Source organism: Megascapheus bottae, chromosome 19 (assembly GCF_031878675.1).
Source record: "Megascapheus bottae isolate mThoBot1 chromosome 19, mThoBot2.hap1, whole genome shotgun sequence".
Lineage (NCBI taxonomy): Eukaryota > Metazoa > Chordata > Mammalia > Rodentia > Geomyidae > Megascapheus > Megascapheus bottae.
This window is the reverse complement of record NC_143527.1, coordinates 2,699,972-2,718,569: the sequence shown is the minus strand read 5'-3', so window position 1 is coordinate 2,718,569 and position 18,598 is coordinate 2,699,972. Positions and strand designations below refer to the sequence as shown.

Here is an 18,598-nt window from a genome sequence, read left to right as displayed (position 1 = left end):
ACCTCTAGGAACATTCTCCCTCATGCCTTCCATACCCTTTAAGTATACCGTTGGATGGGGTTTCATCACAACCATGTGCTCTCATGCAAATACCACCACAGTCAAGTTAGAGACTATTTCTTTTACCACAAAAATCTTCTCCATGTCTTCAGTGGTAAGCTCTTCTGACATCACCGTCAGCCATCAGCTGTCCCTCTGGTTGCCTATTCCCATATTACATAAACAAAACTGTATGTGGTCTGCTGTTTCACTCCATGTAGGCTTTTGAGACAATTCATTTGTGCTGTTGCATCCAATGTCTTGTGTTTCTTTTTATTACAAAGTAGTATCTCACACTGTAGATGTATCATGATATGTGTGTATCTTTCCTGGTAATGGGCGTGTGAATTGCTCAACTCACAATGATTATGAGTAGACTGCGATGAATGTTTGGCAACAGGTCTTGTTTACATTATACTGGGATTGTGGAGTGACGTGACGAGAAGGGACCAAACTGTTTTCACAGTGCCTGACCGATTTTCATTCCTACAAGTGTGTGGAAGCTCCCCAGTACTCAGCATCATCTATCTTCCTCTCGCTTGCCAGCCTGCCTACTAATTGGAAGTGGTTTTCCTATCTTTATTTCCCTCTCCCAAATCAGCCTTTGGCCAGCCAGCCTGCTGAGCTCCTGTGTCTCTCCCTCCTTCTTTCCTTCCTGCATGGTCACATAGTAGGGTTCCTGGCCCAGCCCTTTGTCTCCTCCATCCTGTTCAGGTGCCTGAGTCAAGTTCCCCTAGGGAGAGATGTTTCCAGAGTGTAATGCACCCTTGTCCTTTGCAAGAACTGGTTGCCAAAGGCTGGCAGAGACTGTGTTTGCTTCTGTCCCTGCCGTCTCAGCTTTCCATTGTGGGCAAATGTTATGAGTTGACCCTGTGGCTTATGTAAGCAATTGGGGGAACACCTAACCTGCCACATCAAAAGTCCTGAGTCTCGATGCTGGCAGTGACTCTCCAATATACAGTGGACAGATACTGGCACCTGGAAAGCCTTACAGAGGAGATGGCTGTTTTGATCATCCATGACCTAACTTTTTAAATTGCTAGCCTACTGGGTTTACTTTGGACACTTAGAGCTGCTCAGAAGTTGTGATGTTCTTCTCAGGGGTGGTATTGAGGTTTAAACTCAGGTCCTTGAGCTTGCTTGCTTGCTACCTCTTGATCCAGGCCCCCACAAGCTTCTTGTCATGAATGCTGTAGGACACACCCCTGAACCAGTGGGCAGGTCATTGTCATCCATGAACCCTTTGCCCTCTACACAATAGGGCTTTCTGGTTTTCTCAGTTCTAGTTGCACTGGTTAAAGCCCTCTTTGCTTTAGTTCATTTTCAGGTAGGGTCTTGGGTCCAGGACCAGTCTAGACTTGAGATCTTTCTACCTTCAGTTCTTGCCTAGCTAGGAATATAGACAGGCGACACCACGCCCAGCTTGTTCTTTGAGATACGATCTCACTAACTTTTGCACTGGATAGCCTTGAATTTTGATCCTTCTGTCAGTTATGAATTGTTCAGCGTGCAGCTCTGATCTTGGGGCCACATGAGAGTACCACTGGCAACAGTCTGGGAAGGAAGGGAAGTTGGCCCTTTCTGACTTGGTATTTTAGATAGGGAAACTGACCTCTTCTCATACTGTAGTTTATATAGTTACTGTCTGTGACTTAGGGAACTGGTACTGAACTTAGATCAAGTAATCTCCTACATTTTTAGGAAGATGTATGTGCATGGGGGGAGTTCTTTGACAGAACTATATGTAAATACATTCTTGTTTACATGTAGCCTCAAGAAAGTATATTGTTGTTTTCTTTCATAAACAACAAGGCCTTTTAGAGCCAGATTCCTTGACAGCTCAGCCTCCAGAAGATCAGCTCCCAGTGCCATGTTGTTCCTAGACTCTGTTGGCCTGGCATTGTTCACACTGACTTGATTTGTTTGTTTAGTGTTAGCTTTGCCCCTTCATTGCTTCTCATTCTGCCAGTGTCAGGCAGAGCCTCAGGCAATGTTTCTGATTATGAAATGGATCTGAACTTAAATAACCCCACATACTATCATTTATATGGCCCCTGACTAAAACTTGCAAATTGTTAGTGATAATGAGATTTTCATTGATATGTTTGATAGGTGGTGTGAAGGAAATACATTAATTATATTTCATTGGAAGTAAATACCTTACATTAACAAATATGTAAGATATGGTCAAAACTGTATAAGTAAATACTAGGTTAAAAAACAGTAATTATTTGATGTATGTTGCTGTTAAATTCTCCTACTTTCTGTTAAAAGATCATGTACAGACACTAATGTTTCAGGCAGAGTCTAAAAAATTACCTACTCGTCAGAGTTCTTCTGCATGCTTAACAATAGTTATAGCTACTCTCAACCTGCAGTTTAAACGTATTGCTACAAATTCCACATTCCATTACAGCAAAGAATTTCATCTAGAACATCATCAGAAAGGAAGAAAATGCAGAAGCGGTGAGATGGGTCTGAGTAAGATAAGTTATAAGATAAATGATAAGTTGTTCATCCCGATTAGGAAAAAAATGACTATAAGCACTCATCTGTTTGTGTAAATTACCTTTTCTGGGTGTGAGTTGGGATATTCCGCAAAGCAGTTGGCAAGCCTCAGGTTTCCTGCACGTAGACCTTTTGCCTACAAACAGTAGAACTGTTGCCCTGGAAATATGGCTGAAGTTTTGTGAAAATGAAACATGAAGCATGCCAGGCCCATCTGTGCCAGCCTTCTAAGACAAAAGCACCAATTTTATCGTCATTGTCCTTTGTTCCTCAGTGCTATTCATGAGGCAGTGGTGAGTGCCAGCGTCTGGGAGCCTCCACTGATCCTCTGCTTGCTTTGCTGCTCTGTTCTCAGCTGTGATACTTGTCTCCCCCTGCGCCTGTCTCTTTCAAAAAATGGAAACTTTGATGTCAAGAATCTTGAGTCATTTTATAAGGTTTCATACTGAAAGACCTAAGGGCTTTGTTTTGGATTGCAGGTTTTACAGGAGCTGGGGTAGACAAGTGTGCTGGACAAGTGTGCTTTTCAATAGAAGGAACACATCCATTGGTCTGTAAACTTGATATTTTGGTATATTGATACCAGTTTTTGTTGTCCTCATGAGTGAGTATTGCCCATCTTAGTAAGTAGTTTTTGTACATGATGAGCCAGCCAGCTTACAGAAGGCTTCTTTGAGTGTTGCTGAATTTCCATTCAGATGTCCAGAAGTAATTATTTGAGACCACATTGGGCTAAATATGATGACTGCAAATCCATCTGAGCTGTCATAAACAGCCCATTAATTTCCAAGTGTAACTCATATAGAAACACAAAGTTCTGCTGTATTATGAAGGTGACAGTAGGCCAGATTTATAAGAGAATCTATATTTTTATATCCAAGAACTTTAGAAAGCCAACATGAGCCCAGTCAATAGATGATGGCTCATGTAGTCTAAGCCAGGTCACTAAGGTTGCCCAATCAGTGTCTGTGAGTGCCAGCATAAATGTAGTATCATAGAATTCTCCAGCTCAAAGGAAACCTTGCTTCACCTAGCCCCACAGGGTGCCCAAGGCTTTGGGAAGCCAAGAGCTGTGAATCTGCCCGGTTCAGGGAAAACTGCTTCATTTGAAAGCCTTATATTTAAGAGTTCTAGGAGAATTTTCAGCAATGTTAATTCTTTAAAATTAGAATCCATTTCTAAGCCAAGATAGTGTTGAGTCAGTCCAAAGCCCCACTGCCACTATCATTAATTACCAAGGCATCTTCCCCGAGAGCCCGGCTTCAGAACCTGGGCTCCCGGCTGAGCTACCATGTGAGGAACCATGGTTGGAAGTCCCCTTCCTCCCCAGATTCTCCAGTAGAAATGAATTTAGGATTTAAAAAACTTTTCTACAACTAGGTATTTTCTGGGTAGGCTCCAACAGAAACATCTTTAATCAAGATTTTCATTTGTCTCCCAAATATCCCTTTCCTTCTGTCCTTTGTAAACACAAGCTAAAGTTAAGCGAAATAAATTAGAACTAAGTTCATGCCTATTTTGGGGGGGAGGGGTTAAAAAGTATTTGTGGAAAAGCTGTATCTAAAACCCAAGCTAATAAATCTGTTAGAATAATTAGGATCCTGATTCCACATACAAATGAATTTTAAAAGTTGTACAATAAAACCAAATATGGAATAATAAAATGAAAGCCAGCAAGTTTGGCTTATTATAAGGATTGATTGAATATTTCTGTTATACTGGGAAAGCTGCATGCGCTTGACTGGTTTGTAGTGGTTTTATTATTATCAGGACAGTGTCAGAAGAGGAATAGATAAAGCAAATAGTATTCTAGGCGGTCAGCACAAACTGAGAAAACGGGCCTAACACACACACACACACACACACACACACCCCTCAGAACTCTGATCAACTGTCCTTCCAGTGGAGGGTTATACTGGGCGCCTGAGAGCAGGCCAGCTCATCTGCAGCCACAGTTTGAGGCATCACAGCAACCCACAGTCATGCAGCTTGGTAAGGAACCATCCCTTGTGGAGGGTTTCCCCTGGAGGCTTTTTCTTTCTTTCTTTTTCTGTATGTAATTTGTCTGCTGGACTTCCCAGGACTTCTGTTAAGAATTCCAGATAATTTTAGTAGTACTTTCCAGAGCATAGCTCCTACTAATAGATATACTTGCCAGTCTGTAAATTAAGTATGATAACAATGGTTAGATTGTAAGGGTAATACAAACTGTACAAGCAAAGTTATCAAAGGGACATATATAAAAGCTGAGATGTATGGTGTCACTCTTTCTGTTTTGCCCTCTGGCAATTCTGCTTTGAGTTTCTTACAGCCAGCAAATGAGGAATTAATTCAGTACTGTCATTTTGATTGTCTTGCTGCTCTAAGAAAGAGCTGAGAATTTTCATTCCGAAAATACTTGAGGACCTCCTGTCGTGGATGGAGAGGGGAAGGTAGAGGTGTGGCCTTCCTGGGTTGGGTACCCTCCACCCCCGGGGCCACAGGCCTCCCTTCTTGTCCTGTGAAGAATTCTGCTCATCAGATCACCTTGCCTTGGATCTTGATTGGAGGGTACATCAGTATTCGTGACTCACTGGGCCGTTTGCCTGAGAGGAAACCTCTGACCTGTCCTGCCTTCTGTACAACCACACTGGGTCTGGACTCTGCTGTTCTGCATGTTCACATCCCTTCAGTTCTCCACGAATAGTATAATGTTTAAGGGGTGAACTATAGGAGTTTCCTAGCAATACTGGCACTGAGGGAGACCTAACTTGCATCTCTGTGATGTCTGGTTTTGGTGTTTGACATGGAGGGTCACACTGGTGAGAGAAGATGGTCACTCCTCTTTCCTGCCACCCAGCTCCTGACTTTCCACTCTCCTTGAGTGGCCTGGACCTTCTTCAGTTCAGAGTGGCCCCAGGACACTTGACTTTGTTGTTGTTGTTTTTTTCCTCTCATCTTCCCATACACTATCTGGATGACACTTAGTTTCTTGGCCATTACCTATATTGTAGAACCACCAACTTCCAGCTAGTCCCCCAGCACAGAGTAGAGACAAGGCCCACAGTAACTGACCGGATACCTTTCCTAGCTCTGCCTCTCCCAGGACTCTTAACTCAGCATCACACTAAAGTGAGACTTGTTCTCCAACCAGAACCCTTGGTGCTTTGTGCCTTTGAAAGAAATCAGCTAGACGATTCTCATAAATTCATACAATTATGGTTAAAATATTTGTTTTGTTTTGAGATGACAAGATGTGAGAGCCTGCTGTTTGCAAGCACTTAATTGCAAGTAACATTTTTGCATGTGTAGTCATTCCTAAAACCTGGAAAGTTATGTTGGATATTTCTTTCTCTGCCAAATATGGTGTGGCGGGTATTCCTTGTACTGTTCTCTCTTTTACATTGTCTTTTCAAGGTGGGTGATAGCTTGCTGTGTTGGGTGAGACTCTTGATTGGATGGATAGGACTTGAGGGCCACTGTGAGGAGCTGATAGAGTCACTGTCCCAGCACGTCCTCTCACAACTCATGTGTCATCTGTAGGTGTATCCACATAGTATGTGGCTGAAAACTATGGTCAAGCCAGTGGACTAGCATCTGTGTCTTGAGTAGCCGTGGGCCAGCTCACACAGTAGATCTTACACAGTATGTCTTTAGAGACTCTTAAGCCCTTTGTGGGTTGGTCGTGAGACTTGAACTCTGGGCTTGGACGCTGTCCCTGAGCATTTCAGCTCAAGGCTACCACCCTACACCTTGAGCCACAGTGCCACTTCTGGTTTTCTGGTGGTTCACTGGAGATAAGAGTCTTACAGACTTTAATGCCCGGGATGTCTATGAACCGTAGAACCTCAGATCTCAGCCTCCTGAGTCGCTAGGATTATAGGCGTGAGCCACTGCCCCTGTGGTATTGTTTAAATTCTTGTTTGATTTGCTTGAGGTAAAAACTGAAATAAGGACTTTGTGCCTTTAATGGCCCTGAGTCCCCCCAGCAAGCAGCTGAGGAAGGCTCAGAAAGTTCAGGAGAATGACACTGTCCTGATAATCATAAAACCACTGCAAACCAGTCACGTGCATGCAGCTTTCCCAATATAACAGAAATGTTCAATTGATCCCTATATTATAATAAGCCAAACTTGCTGACTTCTTTTTTATAACATGCTTTTATTTTATTATTCCAAATTTGGTTTATTGTACAACTATCAGATAGCACAGGCCCACTTAGGAAGTTCACCAGTAAGTTTGCTTTGAAAGAACTAAGTAGCACCTAAGCAATGTGTTGTATCTGTGGGTTGACCTTGTGCAATCTCAGACCCATGAGTGGATGCACGCAGCTTGGCCTTCTGCTCCGGCTCAGGGTATCCTGGCAAAGCGTTATTTGTTGGAGTCTAAAAATGTGTCAGAGATCAGATTGTCCTTTTTTCTGTAGGCTCATCAGAATCTCTGCCCTCTATTTCAGTGGCTTTAGAATGGAGCCTCGTGTTAGAGGACTCTAGTGTCCCTGACTTGAGAAGGTGATTCTAAAGCCTTTCCACATAAGAAAGTCAACGGTCAAGTGGCTGTGGGTTTCATTCTCTGAATCAGTACTTTGGAAGCAGACTTTATGTGCCTGTAGCTTATATCTGCTGCACCCAATGTTGCCCGTGTGAGTGTGACAGGCCGTTCTCACCATCCTGCCAGAGTCCGGAGCCCTCAGCCAGCTGCCCATTATTCATTCACCAGCCTCAGCATGGGTCCGTGTCTCTTCTGTGTACTCAAGCCTCTGCCCACGCTCTCTTAGAAATGTGGAATGTGAGCTTTAACCTAGGAACGGTCTGTCCCCATTCCCCTCTGTGCTCAGGAAAGCCACGTCACTGCTCATGCCCCTGGCAGGTGGGACTTAGAGCCCTTTTCTTGCCGTCCTCCTACTTGGAGCATTTTTTTTTTTTTAGTTCTTGATTATAAGACTTTCTACACATTCACATTAAATACAACTTCATTGTCCATAGAATGTGCTTCAGATATTTTTGGCCATCTGAGATTGTACTGTTTACAAAAATTATTCAAACTGCATGCCAATTTCAAGTACTATATACTAAACTATACAGAGCTGAATATGTTACATGACTACTTCAGTTTCTCTTGAAGACAGCAAGACTTAGGGATTCAAGCAGCTTTCTAGAACTATGAACAACAGGAGATTTTGCCAGCTTTCAGACTAGAAAGTTTCCCTATCCATTTGTGGTCATTAGCAGAAGATAGGAGATGCCCTAGTTTAGTTGTAAAGCCCGGGATCTCCTTGGTGAGCTGTTGGTCATCTTAGGGAGACAAGATGTGACACGGCACTGGACGTGGCCTGCAGCCTTCAGCTGCACTGCCACTGTGGAACTGGCTGAAGGACTGGCGCAGAGTCTCCAGGATCAAGCAGCAGAACACTGTTGCCCACTGCCTAGCACCTATGTCTAGAGATTAGGAAAATGTCCCGTGAAGATCAGTGTCCACTGGTTAAAAGAAAACATGATGTTTTCTGGCGTGTCTTCAGCCTTGTCTGCCCCTCTGAGCCACACTCAGACAGTATGGTGGGGCCAGCCAGCCGGCTGTCCACAAGTTGCATGTGTCCAGCTGTTTACTCTTGGTGTCTGTGTCTGGAGGGACTCTAGAGAGTGAGGACCAGCCCCTTTGCCAGCTTAGCCTTGCTCCCTGAGACAGGACATGCCTGAAGGACTGTCCCCACACAACGCTAGGCCCTCACCTAGCCAGCCCAGAGGAACAGCAGCCATGTGCCCAGAACATATGATTCCTTTCAGGTCTAGGAAAGGATCCTGCACCATCTTAAGTGTATACAGCAGCTGCCGTCATGTGGCTGTGAGCAGATGTTAGACCACCAAAAGCTTTGTAGATAATTAAAATACTAACAGTTAGTGTTTTACCCCAGCTGTAGGCTCTGTGTACTGTAAATTTGATTTTAATGTTGCCTCTGTGCTATGGCTGAGAAGCAGTTTGCTTTTTACCTTCTTACAAAAGTGTCGACGATGAAGACGAATGTCTCTCACCTCTCATTTCCTCAGGAAGAATTTGACAATGCTCTACTATAATGGAGATAGGAACACAGGGACAAAGTAAATGTGCCAGGAAAGCAGAAATGATACAGGCAGAAACCTCCTGGTTAGCCCTCTGAAGTCACCTGTCAGAGGCCTGTCCTCCAGCGACATTGCCTGGGCCTCCTATTTGCATAATTTTAAGGTTTGTATAATGTATACAACTTTTGAAAAATAGACCTTGTCTGCGACGTTGTGTTATCGATACTGAGCCTCCCTAGGTTGTCAGAGGAGACTTAGGGAAAGGTCGTTGAGCTTCTTCATCTCCTGACTTTATAATGCAGGGAAGAAATCGCTAAGTCAAACAGAGGCAGCCTTCCCGTGAGCCGTGGATGCTGCCCATCTGGCAGAGCCTCAAGGTCCTCTGGAAGTCTCTTCCTGCGCCCGAGCCCCTAGGCTCCCCACGGGGTACTCCACCTCTTCTCGCCTGGGGCCTCGAATGTGATACCGCTGACTGGGTGCAGCGCTCCTGATGAGACTCCCGGAGAGAGCCACAGAGGAAGTAGGGAGGAGCACCCCAAACGCGCCCTCCCTGTCCAGGACTGCCGTGTGCTGAGAGCTGCACGGGCCTCCTTGCCACCCCTCCCCTACAGGGCTTGAGATACTTGAGTGTTCTGTTAGTAAATCAGCTGGCAGTTTTTAAGAAGTGTTCTTCACAGGGAAACGACAAGATCAGAGCACTTTACAGTCTAACTTTAAAGTGTTATTTCATCACCTTCTGTGAAACTTGATGGCACTATTTCTGTCACCTGAGTCGAATTTCCAAAGTTTTATAGTTGGCACAGTGTGATGGATCTGTGCAGTGCACAGGATTCTGTGCAGCTGGCAGAGAAACAGTTAACCCCGCTCTCCCCTGGCCCCCAGAGCCTGTCAGGATAACCTTAAAGGAAGCATGTCTCCCTCGCTGACTGAGATGTGTGTGCCTAACCCCCATTACTGCCGGATAGATCTTCATGCATGAAAATGATAATAAAGACCTAAGGGTCTGATATAATGCAAAATGTCTTAGGGTTTGTGACTTTAAAGGTAAAATATTGTCTTTTGCTCTTTGTCACTCTCCAGTGCCCATGAAAATACCTGGGCCCATGGAGACTATTCTTGGGATAGTTAGAAACCTGGACGATTCTGAATTTCCAACTTGCATAAGATTCTTCTTCTTTTTTTTACCCTAGATGTCTTGCAGTTTTACTCAGGGGTGTTCCATGGTTATCTTGAGTTGCTACCAATGTGAAGAGCAATGCCAATGATACGTAAGAAACAGGGATTGAAACCTAACTGTCCCGATTTGTTAGAAGTATTCCTTCCCTAAAGCTTGCATGTTGTTTCGTAAGAAGTTGTGTATTTGGTTTGAGGCCAGACAAGGCAGGAGTTCACCAGACCCTGTCTTAACAGGACAGGACAGAGGAGTGATACATGCCTGTCATTGTCCCAGCCATTACGGAGGTGTACATTTGAGGATCATGGTCCAAAAAGTGAGACTGTATCTCAAAAATAGTCAGAGCAAAAAGGCTTGGGAGAGTGGCTCAAGTGTCAGTTCAATCTCCACTACTGCAAAAAAAAAATTGTATATTTGAATTTATATTGAGCTCAGAGATATGGTGTTGATCTCAGTTAACTTCTCACAAATAATTTCTGTCATCTCTTCTTGTAAAAAAGAGAGGGGGGGCACATCTCGATGCTTACCATAATACCAACATGTGTTTGAATCGTTCCATGTGCTATAGGACAGATTCTTGTTAAGTGGCCTTTAATAATTATCTCAGTGACATACTTAACACTTGCCAAGAAGCCAGCATCAGTGTAGTTTTTTTGTTTTGTTTTGTTTTTGTGGTTTGTTTTTTGTTTTGTTTTTACCTTAGGTTTAGTATAGCCAAAACAGGCCAGGCCCTGAGTAAGTCTCACTTGTGTCACTGTTGTGCTTAGTAAGCATATAAAAGGCTAAAAGGAATTCCTAATTTGTATTGAGTCTGGTTTTGGTTTCATGGTCATGATCAGAATGTGTCTGGACACTCCAGAATGGAGAAGTGTTCACCACCTTTGCTCTCCGAGGCAAGGTGGCCCTTTGGCTGCTGGGAGGGGTGGGGTCACTGCGGACACACTGGCTTCACCCATGCCACAGGGACCAGGGGTGCTGCCCCACACCGGAATTCCAACCATCAGAAATGAATAACTCACAGAACAATTATCGACATTGATTTGACTGGCTAAACTATTGGTGACTGCTATTGTAAGAATAATGTATTCTCTACTTTGAAATTTCTAAAAGGTTATATTTCATTGAATTTTAATTTGTCATTTTTCCTCCTTTCACTTGAGGAACTTATACGCTTTTATGACACTAAAATATGGCTCTAATTTATTAGCATAATCTGCTAATATTGTTTCATTTTAATAGGTATTAAGTGTGATTTCTTAACATTCTTGTTAAAATTACATCTTAAAATTGAAGTCAAGAAAAATTAGACAGGGCTTAAGAATCACCATGTCTAGTGTGCCACCAAACTTTTAGAAAAACTGTAGTCTTTTTTGGATCACTTCGTAGTAAGGTGCTTTAATTCTGATAGTGAACTGACCCAGCGCTAGCAAGCTTCCTGGCTCAGCCAAAACATCACCCGCTGCTCAGTGCGGGAGGGCCATGCAGCTCTGTGTCAACACTTAGTCCTCAGCTGCTCAGTGCGGGAGAGTCATCCAGCTCTGTGTCAACATTTAGTCCTGTTTCAGGAGAGCTTAGCAATGTAAAGTCAGCACTGGCTCATAGCAACAAAGCATTTATGCAGGACATTAGCGGGAATCTCACAGGCGTGGGCCACTGCGCCATGACTTGTCTTTTTAATGCCATCTTTATCTGCTACGCGATGCATGAAATCTACTTTCAGTTTTAGAACTGCCAACAACCTTTGACCCCTTCAGTGCAGACACAAAGTGACCTTTCTATTGTCATCAGTTTTCATTCTCCTGAAAATTCTATGAATTTTTATTACAAGTTTTTTTTTTTTAAACCAGGCTGAGTCTTCCACAAATTACTTGCCACAGATGAGATGAAGTTGTTGAAGTGGTGTTAGATAAGTTTTACAGCCGGCATGTGTGCTGCAAGGAGGCCTAGCCTGTGTCCTACAATGTCATACGCCAGTAACTGCCGAGCCTACTATTGGATAAATACATCATTTTATGGAACATTGATTGTTCTATAAACCCAATGGAGTATTATGCTCTATGATCAAACCATTTAGATTGTGTGTAGAGCACAGAAAATGCCATATTCAGGATGGTACTAAAAGTGCCATTTGTGTATTTTATGGATGTCATTACAGGCAAACTTCTCTCTGTAGGCCCTGTTTACTGCAAAATTTTTTAGTCTGTAATGACATTTTTCATTCACAACGTATGCCTTCAAGAGAGGGGGCCCTTGTTTTATTTGTTTCATTCGAGTTTACTGCACAAATTCTGTACATTTTAATTAAATGTAAGCTTAACAAAAGCATAAGGTATTTATTCTGAGGGAAAAACGATGACAGTAACCCAAGAAAGCGCACGTGTGCGCGCGCGCACACACACACACACGTGCACACACACACACACACACATGTGCACACGCACACATGCAGAGCCAGGTGCTCAGGCCCTCAGGGAGCAGCCCTGCAGGGTTGGGGGCTCTTCCCCATAGGGTGGGCTCTGTCCCTGCAGGGAAGGAGTTCACCTCAGCAGGGCTCAGCTTCATCTCAACATGATGAAGAACAGACCAGATTCAAAAAAAGAAAAGGACCTCTTATTGCAGCTAACTGTAAACCTTAACACATGGCGCCATGAGAGGGGCGTGTAGTGTCTGTGTAGTCACAGAAGCAAATGGGTAATGTGCCTGGGCTCACAGACAGGCAGGAAGCCGTGCTTTCATTCTGTGTGCATCTCTATACAAGGCTCCATATTGCCCAATTGGAATCTGTTCCAAAAAGACTGAAATTAGCCACACTGATTAGCTGCTGTTCCTGCACTGGATCTGACAACATCTTTTTAAAACTCAAACTGCAGCACAAATGTTGTTCTGGGCATCTACGCTGTGTTACAGATCTGCGGCTCTTGGAGCGCCACACAGCCCATGCCCGCCTCCTTCTCAGTGCTGTGTCTGGCCATTGGTGATGCAAGTCTTCATTCCATATATACTGGAAAGAGCTCTGAAATGGGGGTGCACAGCCCAGCAAAGTCCTGGCCAGAGCCAGTTGGAATTGGAAGTTACGGTCGAGATGCCCGTTCGCTTAAATGACACTTGAACTTCCATACAGCTTCCCATTAATTCATTATGTTTGAAATGGAAGAATCTTCACTGGGTGAATCTTTTTCAATCTGATTGAGGCTGTTACATTTTATGGGTGCTATTTTTCAAAGCAGTACTGACAGCACTCGAAGTTATTAAATTGCTGAATCAAAAGATGGACCTGCACGTACGTTTATGAACTGTGGTGGACTGAGCAGCTCCTGTGGCGGCTCAGGGGCAGGGGCTTTGGGCCTTGCCTGGCCTCTCCCCACAGTAGTATTGCCACCTAGTCTACCCGGGTGGCCGGCCCTGGCCTCAGATACCTTCAGCAAGTCCTTCAGAATGCAGGATTGTTACGCTATAAAAGATGCAGCGGGTTGTTGTGCACCGAAGAGGTTTTCCACTGTGTTGCCCGGAGAGTAACTGAATTTCTTCGACGCATGTTTGCAGTGTGCCCTGGGGAGACTGTCGGGAATCACAAGTGGGCAACCATTTCCTGCCTGTCCCGCTCCTCTCGCTTTGTGATGCAATGGCAAGGGCATACATTTTTGTGCAGATAGATGCTGGTGCTTGGCCTTGAACTCAGGACCTCACACTTTTTTTTTTTTTTTTTTTGCCAGTCCTGGGCTTGAGCTCAGGGCCTGAGCACTGTCCTTGGACTTTCTCAAGGCTAGAGCTCCACCACTTGAGCCTCAGCATCACTTCCGACTTTTTTCTATGTATGTGGTACCAAGGAATCGAACCCGGGTCTTCATGCATGCTAGGGAAGCACTTTAACCACTAGGCCAAACTCCCGGCCCTTCCTTAGCATTTTTGCTGAAGGGCTCTACCACTTAAGCCACAGTGCCACTTCCAGCCCTTTTGGTAATTAATTGGAGATGATCGTCTCAGGGACGTTACTGCCCAGAGTGCCTTGGAACGGCAGCCATTGGATCTCAGGCGTGAGCCACCCGCACCAAGCTGTCTTCCGTTGTTACTAGGGGAGAAAAAGAGCGGAAGCAAGGGCACAGTGTAAGTAGGTGATAGTTTTGGCTGAACGTGAGGGACATCTCAGGTCCTCCTCCAGAAAGGGTTAATTGGCCTGAAGATAGTAGTTTCTTTTGCCTTGCCCACCCACCATGTGCCATCTTGAGTGAGCAAGGGTTTCTGGGAGTGGGATTAGTCTAGTTGACCCCTCAGTCTTTCCTTGACCTGAGATTCTGTGATCTGGCTGGGTATGACGGCTCACAACCACAAAAGAGGCAGAAATAGGAGGATCCGAATTCAAGGCTGACACAGGCAAACCATAAGCAAGACAGTATCTCAAAAGAACAAGCCAAGCATAGTCCTGCTTATTATAATCCCAGCTACCCAGGAAGCATAGGTTAAAAGAGTGAAGTCCAAGGTCAACCCTGGCCAAAACCCTTGAGACTCAATCTGAAAAATAACTAAAGCGAGAAAGGACTTGACGTATTCCTCAAGTGACAGACTGATTGCCTAGCTAGTATGAGGCCCTGAGTTCAACCCCCCATTACTGAGGGGGGGAAATGAAAGGTTCTGTGTGTTGCATGCCCTTCCTAAGTTCTTCAAGAATGAGCTGACTGTGGCACTTGACTGCTCATGAATCCTCCTCGGTCCGGGCCCGCTGCCCTGTCAGCAGCAGAGCCCGTGCATGTCTTGGGAGAAAATGCTCTTAACAACTGCTCCGCTGAAGGCCAGGTCTTGTCTTGTGGTCTCTGGCTCAGAAAGGTTCATTCTAGAACACCATCAAAGTGGTAAGCAAAATGGTTGTCTCTGAGAATGGCAGCAGTAAATGATCTCCAGTAGCGCTTCATCCTTCTCTCCTTCTGGTGAGGGTAAAGGGACTGTCACAAAACTGACCAAAGTAGAATGAAGTGGTCATGGTTGATCCTTGGTGGGTGAAACCCGGATCCCTCATCCCTCATTTGGAGAGGGAAGGAGGTAACAGTAAACGCCATGAATGATTTGGGGCTTACAAAATAAAACAGGAGCTCTGGTTAGAGCCAGTCAGTCTCTTCTTTAGGGGGGAAGAAAACGCTTTTGTCTTGTAGTCATGCCTTACCTTTCTCGGGCATCAGTGTGTCTTTGTGTACCCCAAATGGGAGCCCTCGCCCACCCCTCTTTGGCCTCCCACCCCCTGCGCCCAGCCAGTGCCACCCTGCCGCCTTGCTTCCTGCCATAAGAGCTGCTCATATTCTGACCCAGGTTTGCAGGGTGGCCATGGCCTGGAGCTCTGAGTCCTGCGCAGGTCCCTGACACCAGGGTGGCACCCACTGTTCCCAGCCAGGGGACAGCCAGGACCCCTGGCCCGGGCCTCCCTCCTTTTGGTCTCCAAGGCATCTCTGTGAACACAGGGTGCTGTGGGGTGGCGTAGCTCTGCTGATCTCTGCTGCGAATCTGCAGCTTTTGTGCTTAAAAACACTCAGCCCATAGCCTCGGCCCAGGCCTGCGAGGTGCTATGCAGTCCGGCCCAAGACCCGCTTTTTGGAATTTCAGACATCCAGGTCAGGAGCCCCTGTCCCCACACTGCGTAGGGCATCCTCTTCCTGTATGTGGCCCTGGCCCTGGGCATACCAGGTGCTTTCTTTGTTAGCTCTTCCTGGAATGCTCTGGCCCATCTCAGACAGGCTTGGTACCTTTCACATCCCCAGGCCTTATTCCGTGTGTGCTAGGCTGGGCCCCCTTAGGCCTGCTCCCTGACCCCCACATTCATAGGCCCCTGTTCATATCAGTGTCACAGGACCTGGCAGAGCCACAGCCACAGTGCCTGGCGCACAGGCACTGCCTGTCCTTTCACATAATTTGGTGCCTGACATGAAGTAGATGCTCAGGAAACACTTATTGCCCTGAACTCTTCCAGCTGTGTTTATTGGTGACTGGCTTTTGACATTTAATCCACAAGACTTTCGCTTGTTGTTTACTAAGCAAATACCTTGCACATAGTATTTAGGCACAGAGAAAAAGATTTCTCTGGGTCAGTGTCCTGAGGCTGAGCCTTGCCAGGTTGTGCTGCCTACCATGCTTCTTCCAGGAGGGGCACAGGCCCCACACGTGTGACATGCACTAAGCCCTCATACACTCACAGAGGCCATGGGAGCGGCGGGGCCTCGCATAGGGCCACAGGGTCTAAGGTGGGTCTGTGGCATGCCCGGCCTCTGCCCTTTGTCTCACATCTAACCATCCCTGTCTCCCGCAGGCATTGTGTCCAAGTCGTACGAGTGCCGCCTGAAAGGACAAGGAGCCACGTTCGTGGAGACGGACAGCCCGTTCACGGCCGCGGCGCTGGCTGAAGAGTCCCCGGTGCGGGAGAAGCCTCGGAGCAGCCGGAGGCCGGCCCCGGCACCTGAGCCACTCCAGCAGCTCATCATAATCCAGGGCTACGATGGCGAGCTGGCGCTGGACGCATCTGTGGAGGAGACGGCCGCGGCCACGCTACAGACGCTGGCGCTGGCCGGCCAGCTGGCCCGGGTGGTGCACATCACAGAGGACGGGCAGGTCATCGCCACCAGCCAGGGTGGGGCCTCTGCCGGCAGCGAGGCTCCTGCCGCCCTCCTCCCGGAGCAGCTGGACGGAGCCACCCAGGTGGTCGTCGTGGGCAGCTCTGTGGACGGCCACAGCGTGGAGGAAGCCCTGGGCCCCAGCGGGGCAGTGACGCAGCAGGTGACCAAGCAGGAGATTCTAAGTCTGTCCGAGGCCTCGGGCTCACCGCCCGAGGCTGCCTCTGCCCTCGACGCTCTGCTGTGTGCAGTCACTGAGCTAGGGGAGGCCGAGGGCCGGGATAAGGGCAGGCCGAGCCCCAAGCAGGTGCTGGTCCAGTTGCCCCACCCGGAGGACGACAGGCCTGGCTCGGAGGCCCCGCAGACCCAGACGTTCCCGGACGCTCAGGAAGTGCTAGCCCAGGTCACACGGCCCTCGGCCATCATCGCATCTCAGGAGCGAGCCCAGGTGGCCTTCAAGAAGATGGTGCAGGGTGTCCTCCAGCTGGCCGTGTGTGACCCCGCAGCGGCCGGTCAGCTGCTCAAGGACGGAGTCACCCAGGTCCTGGTGAATGAGGAGGGCGCCGTGCACATGGTGACGGGCGAGGGCTCGCAGTTCATCATGCAGGAGACGGAGCCGCACGGCCTGCGGCTGCCCGCCGACCGCATGGACCTGGTGGAGTCGGAGGGCGAGATCTCCCAGATCATCGTCACCGAGGAGCTGGTCCAGGCCATGGTGGGCCAGGCCGCCAGCAGCTTCCCCGAGGGCACCACGCACTACATTGTGACCGAGCTGCCCTCCGCAGGGCCGGAGGACGAGGCCGTGTACTCACATGCGCTGATGGAGGCTGGCTCTCAGGAGATCCTGCAGGCGGAGGCCGTGGCCCCGGGCGGAGTGGAGCAGCTGGCAAGCATGGTCATTTACACCCAGGACCGCACCCCGGCAGCTACCGTAGTGCAGAGCCAAAGAGAAAGCAGTGAGCTTCGAGAGGCGTGAGGCACGGCTCCCCACAGGGCCCAGGAAGGCCTCCTAACAAGGTCTGCAGACAAGTGCTGAACAAGGCGGGAGGAGGGCGCAGAGCCAGGCCCACCAAGTGGGATGCACAGCCGAGAGGGGGGCACCGCAGGATGCGTCTGGGCTGGGGGCACTACTGGTCTTTCACTCGTGGGTCCCTGCCGGCCAGTGCCCTGAGCCCCGGGCTCCCCCACAGGGCAGCAGAGGTGGGGTCGTGGTGGGTGGTGAGAACTGTCTCTGTGGCCCTGGGGAGTGGCCGCTTGTCCGCATGTGAAGCTGGTGAAGAGCTACAGCCAGAGGGTTGATGTGAGGTGGCCCCACTGCCACTGTGCTTTCTTTTTCAAATGAGTTGAGGGCAGTGGTGTCCTCAGATCAGAGGAAGCTGTTCAATTCGTGTATAAATTTCCGCTCTCCAAACATGCTTAGGTAGACCAGTTGCTCTGGTCAAAGTCTGTGTAAAAAAAAAAAAAAAAATCTTAAACCTGTGGTTAAGAAAAGCCTTGAAGTTTATATTCAGTTAAAATATACCCTGGTTAAAATACATAGTCATTCTTATTTTGATTTAGTTTCATCAAATCTACACATGAAATGTATACTCTGGAAAATAGCGTTCTATCTATATTTTGCTTTTTATAACAAATGTTTGTTCCTATCGCCATCACTTTTACAGTTTATTTGTGGTTGTGTCAGTCTTAAAGGCTGACGTTAAACAGTAACAAATACAAACAGTGCCCTGTAGCCCTCTGCTTGCCCACTCCTGGCACTGTCTGCCCCTGGACTCTCTGCTGCTGGATGCAAGTTTATGTCCCACTCATTTGTTTCTTAATGCCATTGCTCTTCTTCCTTTTTGAAAATTGTAAAATAATCCCTTCCCTCAAAGGCTAAAGTTGTTTTTGTTCTGTTTTCTCTGAAATAAAATTGTAGCATTAAAAGATAATGATGTTTTGCTTTACTAAGTGGCTAGCCGACAGTCAGCTGTGATCGCTGGAGGCCACACCTTCCATGGCGGCTTCGCCCTCTCCATCCACAGCCAGACTTCATATTTCTAACAGGCACCTCCCATGGCCTGGTTCTGTGTCATAAACGTTTGCTTGGTGGATGGCCTCGGCACAGTAATAACCTGCTGTGGCTAGTGCCTAAAAATTGTTCCGGTGCAGATAGGTAGACGAGGACACTGGTCCCTGTGCTTGTACAGCGCCATGTAACAGCTCTCCCCGAGGCCACGGGAGTGAGCACCCAGGATGTGGTGTGTCCCCTC

At 47.2% G+C, this 18,598-nt stretch overlaps 1 protein-coding gene across 2 annotated transcripts in view; it reads left to right on the top strand.

Annotated features, from left to right (window-relative positions):
- Znf407 (zinc finger protein 407) overlaps positions 1-17,466 on the top strand; it is a 361,765-nt gene extending 344,299 nt beyond the window's left edge. For both annotated transcript variants that reach the window (XM_090352958.1, XM_090352957.1), the window contains one exon: positions 16,046-17,466. In XM_090352958.1, coding sequence (XP_090209084.1) covers positions 16,046-17,322 — 1,277 coding nt within the window. In that variant the 3' untranslated portion in view covers positions 17,323-17,466. The remainder of the gene's footprint in view (positions 1-16,045) is intronic.
- Positions 17,467-18,598: the final 1,132 nt, after the last annotated feature.